At 42.5% G+C, this 12588-nt stretch overlaps 1 protein-coding gene across 7 annotated transcripts in view; it reads right to left on the bottom strand.

The window, feature by feature from the left end:
- Nucleotides 1–4589: 4589 nt before the first annotated feature.
- PID1 (phosphotyrosine interaction domain containing 1) overlaps nucleotides 4590–12588 on the bottom strand; it is a 93468-nt gene continuing 85469 nt past the window's right edge. For all 7 annotated transcript variants that reach the window (XM_040566592.1, XM_040566589.1, XM_040566593.1 and 4 more), the window contains exon 3: nucleotides 4590–6210. In XM_040566592.1, coding sequence (XP_040422526.1) covers nucleotides 5734–6210 — 477 coding nt within the window. In that variant the 3' untranslated portion in view covers nucleotides 4590–5733. The remainder of the gene's footprint in view (nucleotides 6211–12588) is intronic.

The following is a 12588-nucleotide window of genomic DNA, read 5'->3' as shown; positions in this document are numbered from 1 at the left end:
ACCTTGATTAATTATATCCTCAGTAATTACGTCTAAAACTATTTCTACTCTCTCTAAACTAGAGGTAACTAATTAGACAGCAATAACTTATTTTTTTTCCACGTGCATATGACTGATACCAACTTTCCCAGAATTAAATCCGTAAGGTGATGCCAGCAATCCACTCCTGTCCGTCGTTCTCAGAAAAGCTATGCTGCTCACAAAGAAGAAAAAAATAAAATCATCCACATTATGAATTATTCATAGGATTATAATGTTTCCTCTCTTTCTGACAGCAATGTGATTTACAGGAAAATAGCAGAGAATGTAATGCAGAATGCAATTCAAAGCATAATAGACAACTTTAATCTAGTAATATCTTCCCCATTCCCACTCTTGTGATGGTGAAAGTTGGGATAGAAATGAGGCACTCCTGTCTGCATAGTAATATTCCCCCTTGTGAAGGCATGGCTGGATTTTGGGTCACGACATGCACAATAATTAAAAAACACTTATTTTCCATGAGAGCTGGGCTGCTTTAGGGGCATTTTTTCATTAGGTGTTCTCACCTTGCCCATGTAAGTGCACCAAGTCCTTGTGTTAATATATGAGGACTTTCCTCCTGATGAGAAAACATCAACAGCCTTTTCACACATGCCTTCCACCACAGACATTAAAAAAAAAAAAAGTTTTTAAAATCAAAACAAGCACCCCCCAGATATTCCCCTCCCATCTAGCAATAACTGGAAATCATGCCTATGCCTACATGACCTGCTGCCACAAGTATTTGTAATGCTTTCTCAGCTGTACATTACAAATACTCCTCCTTTGGTGGGGTAAGTCAGGTTTGTAACTGTTTGAAATCATCCAGTTGATGGAAAAGGAAAACAGACAGAGACAGTGCTGCTGAGGAGCCCTGGAGCCCCCAGCCCCAGGACAAGTCCTGCAGCTTGCAGCTTTGATCCTGCTTGCAGCACATGGTCACCACATGCACCAGGTCTGTGCTGCCAACATATTTCAAAATTCTTTTCAGAGAAGGCTCTGCAGAAGACAGGATAGCATCTCTCCAAACATAAAAGCTTTTTCAATAAATAATTGTTTCTGCTTTAAAAGCTCCAATCAAAATTAATTACAGTCCTAACTGAAGAAAACATTTTTACGGCACTTACGATGAACTACTGACATGCAAGAGAGGTCTTCCCAAACTTGAAGCTTAGTGTTTACAACTTAGCCGTACGAATCCAACCTGACAGCCTGACCCACCTTCCTTCCAGCCTCTTTCAGCTCCTCCCAGAGAGCTCTGTGCCAACCCAGCCTCTGGAGTGTGCTCTGCTGCAAGCATGTGCCCTGGCACTGGTAAATGAGCAACAAAGGACCAAGCTGGAAAACACCGAGTATTTCTGTACAGCCATGCTACGGGGAGTCCCTGTGGCTGCAGTGGCACAGACAGCAGCCTCCGCAGAAGGTCCAGCCAGGTCCCTGCTGAGGGGGGTAATCCCTGGCTTGCCCTCAGCCTGGCCCCAGGGCAGCACGGAGGAAAGTCATGTCCTGGAGATGAAAGACTCTTGCACCCACTGTTGGGGCAATGGGTAAGAGCAGCCAACGATGATAAATTGCACAACAAAAGGAAGGAAACCCTCTGCTTGACTTTAACAAAAGAGGAACCTTTAAAAACACCCTCTATCTGTTTTAAATTACATTAGAAAAAAAGTTATAATGAATGTCCCTATTTTCCAGAAAGGATGTATTCTCTTGGCAGACTTAACACTCTAGTCAACAGGATAACAACCATACATTTTAGCTATCGCTTCCCAATTACACACAAATTAATAATTCAAAAAATCTCGATTCAGAGCTCCACTGCCACAGGGAAAAACGAGTCCAATCATACATCATTCTTACAGCAGCTAATTGGGCATAGAATGGGCCAGCTCTGGTGGTAAATGGTAAATAATGCATATAGTATATCAAATGTTGTATGTAGATAGACAAGTTAATTTGCTTCCCACTAGAGAAAAAGGCCTTTAAGAAGTCATCCATCTATCTGACCACTATTATGCAGGACTCTATTCACAAATGCACCTCCCATTACATGTATTGAGCATGCACAAAATACTTAACAAGCATCAACTTTCAAGATGTGTGTGTGGACATGTGTACATACATATATATGTATATATAAATACATATGTGTATACAGACACAGAGGACCTAGTGATGCTGCATATTGATGTTGACGTCTAATGACCTAAATGCTCTCTGCTTTTTTTGCATTCTTAATAAGACACTTAGATATCTGACCCTTCTCTACACTCCCCTACACACAGAAAAGGGAAAGAAATCCCTTATGCATTCTCCTGGCTGATGCTCAAAATCCTGAGATCCAAAACTGTGCTCTTTGTAGTTGAAAATAAAAGTCTTTGGCCAATTGGAAGTGACTTCTGATGGAAATTTTATGATTTTTCTTTTCCAGCAGATTAATTTAAGGAAAAGTTTAACTTGATGTTTCGTTCTGGTATCTACTGGCAACGGACGTTCAGTGATAACTGATACTCTCACTATTTTGGAGTCAAAGCTTTTCTCCTTCATGCAAATGGCATCACACATTTGGTGCTGATAATGAAGAGGGATTTGGCCTGAATGCAAAGTGATCTAAGGATCCAAACTCATGATACTGATTATTTTTCAAATCTCAAGTTTTCTAAGATAAACTGGAGTTCACATTCCCTCACGTTCCCCTGCATGTCTGAAGCCTTAGAAAATAGCAGGTTCATATTTCAAATGGTCTGATTTTCTAATCACAAGAACTAGAATTTTCTCCTTTACCTTTCATTTTTATTCTCCCATGATCCAGAGCCTCCAACTGCTGAGGAATACTGCAGACCCCACAACATCAAATACTGCAGGAATTCCCTGAGCTGCAGCCCAGCAGCACAAGACCGGCGACAGCTGCACACGCGGCAGGCAGTGCGCCCTGTGCAGCAGTCCCTCCAGGGCCCTAACCAGCACCCAGGAACACATTTCCAAACTCACACAGGTACCTAGCAAACAGGCAGGCCCTGAGCTCTCAAAAGCACTGATTTCCCAAAAGCCACAAAGTACGACAGTCCACAGCCACCACCAAGTGACCCCTCGTAGCTTCTGTACCCCCCATCACTGAGCACGTGCACAGCACTGCTGCTAACATCAGCCTGTGACAACACACACAACAAGCATCACCACAGGCAAAACAGGTTAAAATAACATTCCCGGATTCCTCCTGAGCTGGGTGCCACCACGTGAGCCCTCCCCAAAACCAGATCATCTGACCTAGCCCTCCTCTGTAGGCCAGGCAGGAGATCGGAGCAACATTTACGCCACCTGGTCAGCAAGGCTGCGCTAGGTCCCCTGCAGCCAGCTGAGAGGGTGAGGACAGGCTTGGCCTACAGAAAGGTCCCAAACCTGGGCCACGTGCAGCACCAACGTGTGTGCCACATTAGTGAGCCGGGTGGCAAGGACCCAGCAGGGTGCACAGCAGGGGGCTCAGCTCCTGTGCGTGAGGAGAGCTGGTGTCTCCCACCTGCCCCTCTGCCACTCTCGAGCAGCCTTTGGTGCAGGGTTGAGACTCACGGTCAAAGCTCTCCCTTCAGCAGGGACATCTGGCTGAGGCAGGGGAACACAGGCTTCCACACGCTAGTTCACAGCAGCTCTGGTGGCAGAACATTCAAACAAGTACAGAAACTAAAACGCGATTACGTCTCTGCAAAAAAAAAAAAAATAATAATTTGTGAGAAGCTAAAGGAAGTTTTGCCTAATTTTGCCTTTGGTCAAACTGATAGCTACATGTGACAGGCCTCAGTTTTTTTATTTTGACCAACACATAGCCCATACATGACCCTGGATGGGAGACATTGCTCCTCTTCAGCACAACTCATCTAAACTGGCCAGATGTCTGTGTGGGGTGAGATCTCTACCACCTCCTGCAATGCAGAAATTATAAACCATGTCCACACAGAGAAAAGGTAAAAAAAAATAAAATAAAACAAAATCAAACTTCAACACCTCAATAGCAATAATTTACCTCAAATATTTAAAAGAAAATAATTTAAAATTATTGAAGGCAATTCTCATGGAGACTGATGTAATGCTAAATGGAATTAAATAAACATTTTCATTCCAATAAAGCAACTGAACACAGAACCCACACACATGAAACAAAACCACAGAGTTTGCATTGGAAAGACAGCTTAAAACTCCCAAGCTTTAACTCAAACACTTTTTTTTATTAAAGTATGAATGCATTTGCGCTCGAGAATAGTTTACATACATTGTAAAGCAACAAGCATATTTCCAAGAGGTGTGGGCCCTCCTCAATATGTCTCCATGCTCAATCTACATGCTTTAACACTGGGGACTCACACATACACGCTCACATACAAACATATATACCCACAAAACACAGACACAGAGCTAGCCGCTTCAATTAGCTTTCTTTTAAGGCTTCTGTAAGGTGCCCTAGTGCCCCTAACGTTACCATAATTACGAACAAAATTGTATAAAGGAGCAGCATTACTTGCGAACTATTGATCTGCTCTTGGCCTTTAAAAATATCAAGTGAAACAAGGTTTTCCTTTTATTTGAGTTTTATTAAACATTTGCATTTAAGAAAGGCATGACTCTTTATATCTCTGCACAAGGAAAGGTATGAGAATCTTAACATGGGCTTCTCAACCAGAACAAATGTTCAGACCTGACTCCTACGGGGCCGTTTCCTTCGATCTTTACAGTAATGCAGCCCTGGCTTCCTGGCCAGGCAGAGCCAGCTCCATCAAACCAGGCCCAACAGACCGGTGACACGGAGACCAGTGACACGGAGTCGAGGTTACCATATTCATACCACTTCAGACCTGAGGTTGGTGAGGAGTCACAGTTCAAACACCGACAGACCCAAGTGTCCCTCAACTCTTACCAGTGGGCCGCCCTCCTACTGAGCAAACGAGAGCTTGAACGTGAGCAGAAAGGGGTGCTGGCTCACTGTACTCCTAGCCACCGTGGGGGTTCGGCCCACCCGTTTTTGGTATCCTGCAGTCTGTAGTCTGAAACTGCACCTACTGGTGCCGGGTGAAAGATGTGACAGCAGGTATATTAAGAAAATAGGTACAATGAATAAAATAAAGGATAGCATATGATATAATGTGTACATACAAGGATCTTTTTTCATTTTTCAATCTGTGAAATGTGAATTAACAGTAGAATGCCAGGCCATTAGTCTAAAAGGCTATGTACGGCTGTCTTAGCCTACGTATGGTCAAAGGATTTTTGTGATGCATCTTGGAGAAAGACTCTTCAAGAGCCATTAGGGCTCTGTAGGTCTACTTGCTCTTGTGCATCAGCATCAGCCTCCAGCAAGGAACGCCAAAGGAGCAACTAATAAAATTCCCTGACCGGTCTTGTAAGACAAACAGGAATGAATCTACTTTGCAGTATTCACCTGAACTACAGAGATGAGAAAGGGACAGCGATGGGCGGGTGAGAAAGATTTGGAGGGAGAGGGAAGCTTTTTTCTCATGTTTACAACAGCAGCAGATTTCAATGTAACATAATTACTTTAATGATGCATATCTTTAGGTACCAAATTGCTCTTTTGATTTAAAAAGCTGGTCAGCCAAGTGTTTGGCAGCCTTTCCATTCCCCAATTTCAATTGTTGCTTATTCATCTATCAGCTCGCATTCCCTAGGCCATTTCTGCCTTTGCTGAACCATGAATGAGTTCAGTCAGCCATCGTCAGATTCAAATTCATGAGACACTTCCTCTGATGAGCTATTCCTGTGGATCCGGCCATCACTTTTCATGCTGTGAAAAGTCTTCTTAAAGGCCTCCATCATAGCATGAGCCAGCTTCTTGGCCTCCAGCTTGCTCTCACACTCTACAGCATGGCAGTCCATCTGGTAGGACAAGTCATCGTTGATCTCCCTGTAGACCCAAGCAAAGATGTTTGGGCTGATGTTGTGGTCAGCAGTGCAGTAGGCTATACGTGCTACCTGAAAGGTATCCATATGGACTGTTGCCTCGCCTTTGAGGTCCAGATGATGCAGCCAGACTTGGAAAGGGCGAATTTCCAGAAGGGCATTAGCTGGGTAAATATCCTCCCTGGCGAGCGTGTGCTTCTTCCATAATTCAATGACTGGTTTCTCTGTGCAGCCTGACAAAAATTGCATCCCTGTTGTGGAAACCTTACCCAAATATGTAACCTGCAAAACAGAGGAAAGATAGGTGAAACACAGACACTAGACTCCAGTGTTGCTTTCTGCCATCCCAGGGAATTTTCCTATACCTGAAAAATACAAGCAATCCCCTCACCCAAACTCCCCTATTTCCCCATCACCTTCAGGGGGAAAAAAAAGAAAAAAAAAAAAAAGAAAAAAAAAAAAAAAAACAGAGAGAGATTGGTTTCCAGGTATTTGTTTCTTCAAACGTTGTTTTCACCACTCAAACCCAAATGTAAAAAATGTTCAGTCTCCAAATTTCAAGGGATTGCACTCTCTTCAGCTCACCTGGAAAAGTCAGGTTGAAAACCCACGCCTGTATCTCTAAGCTCATGATAGCAAATCTAAGTGCCAGTGAAGCACGTCCCAGGTAGCTGGGGTGCCACCCAGCCACCATCTTTATTTATTTATTTAACTATATTCAGATTGAACGGTTGAGATATGATACAAATACTAAGGAAACTGAGATATTCTTAGTTTGATAACACAAGGCCGCAGGGGGTCAGAAGACCATGATCACAGCAGAGGATTTTCAACTGTTTAAAAGTTTTGGCTTTTGTTTTCTAAAACAGTCCTGTCTTTCCAGCACTTTTGCTGTTCCTACTTCAGTAGTAAGCCAGGAACAGCTCAAAACTATTCAATACTCTGTCTTCAAAAAGGGCTGAGCTACAGGGCTGAGACATCTCTTACTTTGATTTAAGAAAATAAGCTGCTAAAAAAAAATCTAGTAATAAATCTAGCTTAGTTTAATCAAATCATCTCTTTTCCTTTCTGTCTCGCTATTTTGAACGTATATCCTGTTATCCAATCTGCACAGGAAAGCAGTAAGTCTTTTGTGCTCTTACTGTATTTTGTTCACTAAAAATCAAATTCACTGAGTAGTCCCTATCAAAATTCCATATTAAGTGCGTGCAGAAACATTCCCTTAAATCTGTACAGCTGCTAAAGAGGCATTCTTCCATTTACAGCTGAATCTGGGAAAAGAGATTTTCTCTAGAAAAGATAGGGTAACACTACATAAATACAATTATGCAGATAATTCCATTTATTGCTGTTGTCAGAATGCTGCATTTAAGAACAAGTATATGAAAGCAAAATGACTTCTAATTTGTCTCTTGCAGCAGTTACTGTTTGAGACAGAATCTGGCGCCTCTCGCTTCATGTCTTATAACCTCGTGTATTTTACTCAAGGCATTTGGAGAAAAAGTAATTACATGCACTTTCCAAACTAATTTCTTCAAAATGCTGTATTAAATACACAATATCAGCTATTTTTTTTGATACACTTTAAAAAATGCAAAGAAAAAATACAGGATCACCATGTTTAAAAACATCAAAAATCCACAAGGAATACAGACTTTGTATTCCGTGCAAACAAAATTTTCCACAAGAAAAATATTTTGCTGCTAGTTTCATAGGTTTTCTTAAGCTCAGAGACTTAAATTAAGCCATAATTAAAAAATAAGCTTACAAAACATTATTGGAAGTCTATGTGGCTTAATCATGCTTGCCAAAAAAGCAATTTCATAGCACTGACATTTCAAAATAAGAAGTCTTATTCTTTGTCTATAAATATTCATGCTTTGGACTGGGACTATTTTAAATCTTATAAGGCTTTATAATTTTTGGAACAGTGGGAACCACACCAGCTACAACAGTTAACAAGGCAAGACCTACCAGAGTTTTGTTTTGTTTTATTTTATTAGCGATGAGAGATGAGTTCCCTAAAGTACTGTAGAACAGCATAAAAGAAAACCTCAGAGCTTATAATGCCAACTGAACACATATAAAAAGCACATAAAAGACCAAAGAGGAATGTGGCTGCAACATACTGTGGGATAGCTCAACATACATTTGCAGTCACACTACTTTGAAAAGATCAAGATCAGTGTGCAACTTCGCATGTTCACAACTACTCAGTGTATCCTGCAAAGGTTCGCTCAGTACCGTTTCATATTCACAAGCCAGCTAGCAAAAGACTAACGCAGACTGTAAATTAGTTGTGCATATGGGGTCAGATTCAAAGCCCACTGCAGCAAGAGAAGTCCTTCACTGACTTCAAGGAGATTTGTACAAAGCCCCTAAACCCTGAGGAAAAGAGAATTAGCGTCTTGCTCATGCACTCCGCCACTGCCCAAACACTGCGTTTAATCCCCAGCCACCAGAGAGATCATGCCATAGCTGCAACATTTGTGCCCCAGTCGCTGCTCAGAGAAGACCGGTATCACATGGAGCAAGCAGAGAAAAGTGCCTCTCATGAGTGCACAGCCCAAGTCCACAGTGCCTGCAGGGCATGGCTGCACTGCGGGCTTCTTTGCGGGAGGCAGCCGTCCGCAGCTGCGTCGTGGGGATGGCTCCCAGGTAACGCGCAGGGCACCTCCGGCAGCTGAGACTGTCCCAGGGGAGCACACACTGAGTTCATGTTCTCTCTGTTCCTTGCTTGGGCTGCCTAGGTCTGGGATTTAAAAAAATAATAATAAATCCCTTAATAAAGTTACTAGATGAAGAAAAGAGGTGAATTGCTCTGAAAGTGGCCAAGGCAAAGTAGCTAGTAAGAAGGATGGGATGGGATGATGGCTTGTTTACCAAAATGGGGCTTAATGGTCTGATTTTCTGTCCCATTTGTGTCACGCTATAACTGTGTAGCAACCTTTGGAAAGCTGCTTCCTTAAACACCACTTTGGATCATCATTATATACATTCATTTTCCTTTGAGGATGCATTCATAAATATTTATAAGATGCTTAGACAATACAACAAGGAGTCCACAGGAGAGAAAAAATAAAACCTTTGTTTCAGAAACCTTTGTTTTTGAAACCTTTGTTTTACAAAGAAACCTCAATGACTAGTAATGTTTTAGGTTTTGTTTCAAAAAGAAATAAATCATTTTTTCCTAGTCGAGATGCAAGCATTGCACAAGAACAGCATTACCAAAGCTCTTAGTTAAGACCAATGTTCAACATTTCATTACTTAATCCCTGTTCTGTATCTAGCAAGGGACGATGCAGAGGGACTGGTGAGACATGCTGAGTATTTGACAAACAGAAATTAAAAAAAAAAAAAGAGCAGCTCTCTTTTCAGAACAAAGATTTCTTCATGATTAAATATCATTCAAATATTATGTGTTACATACTAATCTACTTGGAGCTGGCCAATTTAGTAAATCAGATATTAACATCTGCATAATTGTAGGGATGGTACCAATATGAATTAAAACCGACAAGCGATGGATTTACGGGGCAGCTCTCCCTGACTCTCAGTCACAAGGTTATTCCACAAGCAATGCTCCTGGCACTTTGGCTCCAAGCACATCATGTCTCCCAGCAGACACACCTTTTAAAGGAAACATCTTATTTAAATGCCCAGAAATCACTGACCACAAACATTATTGGAGGAAAGCTATCACAGCACAACCATTTTCCTTTCCAATTTCTACATTCACCAACTGAAGATCAAAGAACAGATTATTCCGTCCATTATCAGATGGAGAAGAAAATTATTTTGAGGCACAAATTCCCACTGGTTGTCTCTTCCATTAAAATCAATGGTGTCTCATCAGTGTAAAGGCAATAGGGAGTACAAAAAAAAAAAAAAGAAAAGAATTTCATCTTTAATAATTGTAAGAGCCAGATGTGAGGGCACAGAAAGACATATTATTATTATTTGTGCATATGTAAAACACACTGAAGAAGTATCTGAAGAGCAGCATCAACTGTATAGCTTTATTATCTTGGGCTCAAGGACTGGCCATAGTCACACTTCAGGCTTAAAGCAGCACCTGTGATAATACAGCACTGAACACCAGCGAATGTTCACTAAATAATGCTTTTTCTTTCTCTGAAACACTGGACGGAGGTCAATGGAAGATGCCCAGGAAGACAATCGAATTGTAACAGCACAACACATCCTTATAGAAGTGTCATCCTACATGTGCTGAGGTCAACAGCCCCATTCCCCCTCTCCAGCCTCAGTGCAACATGGAATAGCCTCAGGTTCTTTGGCATGTGTAAATTATGATCAAGCTGTTACAGCATGTATTTGATTTGGACACTGTATTTTAAGTTAAATAAAAAAAAAAAAAAAAAAAAGGAATGGAAAAGCCAGTTCATTGCCACTGTGTTAACCTTAAGAAACACAGGCATCTCACATCACATCTTCTTCCGGGACAGGAATGTATTTCTTTATGGTTCTTGAAGCACTTTGGTTTGTACGTTCCATTTTTCCAATGAATTCCCAAAAGATCCAACTCACAACAATGTCCTGCACATGTCTAAAGTTATCTATATTCTTTCCATCCTCTCTGTGGCAAACTGGCAGTTTCCATCTGATCCTTCTCTCACTGGCAAGCTGCTGCCACCCAAAATGACACCAAATACTTGTGGTTTCAGCACTTCTGAGCTTGCAAACATTCAAACTTTTAGCAAAAGCTCTGTAGAGCTCCTTATTTTGCTCCAGAGACTTGCCAACCCCAATGTCAGTATCCAACAAAATCCTCAAAATCCTCAACGGAAAAACACTGTACCTTGGCCTTGCATGACATACCTACAGCTATCTGACACTTAGGTGCTTCATGTCAACACACACAAGATTAATCAATGTCATTTTCATGCACTGTGCCAGACATACAAAACCACCTGAGTATTTTGACACTGTTGTTTTAAATCCCTTCAGTCCAGGAAGGTATAGTGAAAATATGTTTTAATAACTAGGTTCAAAAGCTTACAAACTCTTAAAAGACCGATACAACAGCTGACAGAAACCTTCACTCTAGCACAGGCCAGTTTGTCAGATGTAATATGGAGGTTTCACTTTCCATACACAATTCCTTTCTTTATAATTGAGCACACATCATTTACCTTTAGCTCATCTGAGCAAAGAACAGCTCAGCTCCTGCATGTGCCAAGCACAGCTTCATGACCCAGCCCTGCAGTGCCCTTTGCTGCTGACTGCTCACTGGGCACAATGGCTCCTTCATTACCAGTATGGACTGCAAGTCCATACTGCCACTGTAAGTCCATACTGCCCCTAAATCATGAGCCTCAACTGGGTTCCTGAAGTCAGGATGTCCAATTTCTTTTTCTCTTTCTGTTCCCCATCCCCAGTCTGTCAAATAATACTGCTCCAGGAAAGCAGATCCAAGCTGTAAAGAGGTGTAATTATCGCATTATGCGGGGGCAGATGCTCTCTTGGCACAGGAACCTGGCACAGGAACACGTACGCACACAGGACTCCTGCCTCCCTTACTATTCAAGGATATGAACAAAGGGCCATGTGGAAAATGAACTACTCAGTTATTTCTTTAATATATTTATTTCTTCCACGCAAGACAATGAGGGTCAACGTCAACAAAATTAACAAATAAACAAGGTTAACAAAGAAAATAAAAAAATTGAAACAAAGCACTATACTTGAGCCATTGGCTATTTACCCTGCATATTTGCAGTCACTGAAGTCCAGGCCCTGATATAAAATAAGGTATTTGTCACCCAAACAGCACCACCACAAAGTGTAAGAACAGCAGAACAAGGTCAAAGCTCCTGCATGGCTGGTCCCAGAGAGACAATTCAGGTTAGCGGCTGGCCATGGGAGAGGAAGGGGAAAGCCAGCAGGATGCTAGAACTACTCTATAGGAATTGGAGTCTTATGCACATCTTAGCACTGGTGACTGTCTTCCCTCTGTTGTATGACTCTCTTCAGCTTTCCTAATATCATCACTGGATGCTTGGATGTCTCTGGATTCTCTGTATTCCTCCCTAGTTATCTGTACTTGCTTCCACTCCCTGAATTAGATATGGTGCTGGTGGATCCCAAGCATCACCTCTTTTTGCTTCAGAGACAAAATAACTACATAAATAAAAAGGGCACATATCACCACAGCCACTGCCACCTGCACACCTCCCCTTCATGCAGGATGCCACCCTGCCATCCCTGAGCACACAACCCTGGGCAGCCTGGCAGGACCATCTGGGAAATCTGTCAGCACCGCAGGGCATGGGGACACAGTGCAGCAGTCAGAAAGCCAGCCAGGACACAGGTATCACTGCAATGGGAGCACGCATAACTTCTCCTGCTCCCCAGCCAGGAAGTCCCAGGGTTCACTGGGGTTTGCATGGCTCTGAGCTCTGAAGTGGGATTTTTCATCCCCAGCAGAGCTAGGATGCAAGCAGGCCTGCAGCAGGCTTCCTGGTACATTTATTTCAATAAAAGCAGATCCAGCTGCAGTGCTGTTTACAGCACCTTCCCCTCCCACAGCCAGCCCCGCGCAGGAGCACTCCCTGCCAGCCGGCTGCCCGCAGCCCAGCCCGGCCTAGCCCGGCCCTCCTCGCCTGTAGGCCAGCGGCGCTGGGAGGCAGAGCCAAGGAG

The sequence above is a fragment of the Cygnus olor genome, chromosome 9 (assembly GCF_009769625.2).
Source record: "Cygnus olor isolate bCygOlo1 chromosome 9, bCygOlo1.pri.v2, whole genome shotgun sequence".
NCBI lineage: Eukaryota > Metazoa > Chordata > Aves > Anseriformes > Anatidae > Cygnus > Cygnus olor.
The sequence above is the reverse complement of the archived record's forward strand: the minus strand, read 5'-3'. Positions and strand labels throughout refer to the sequence as shown.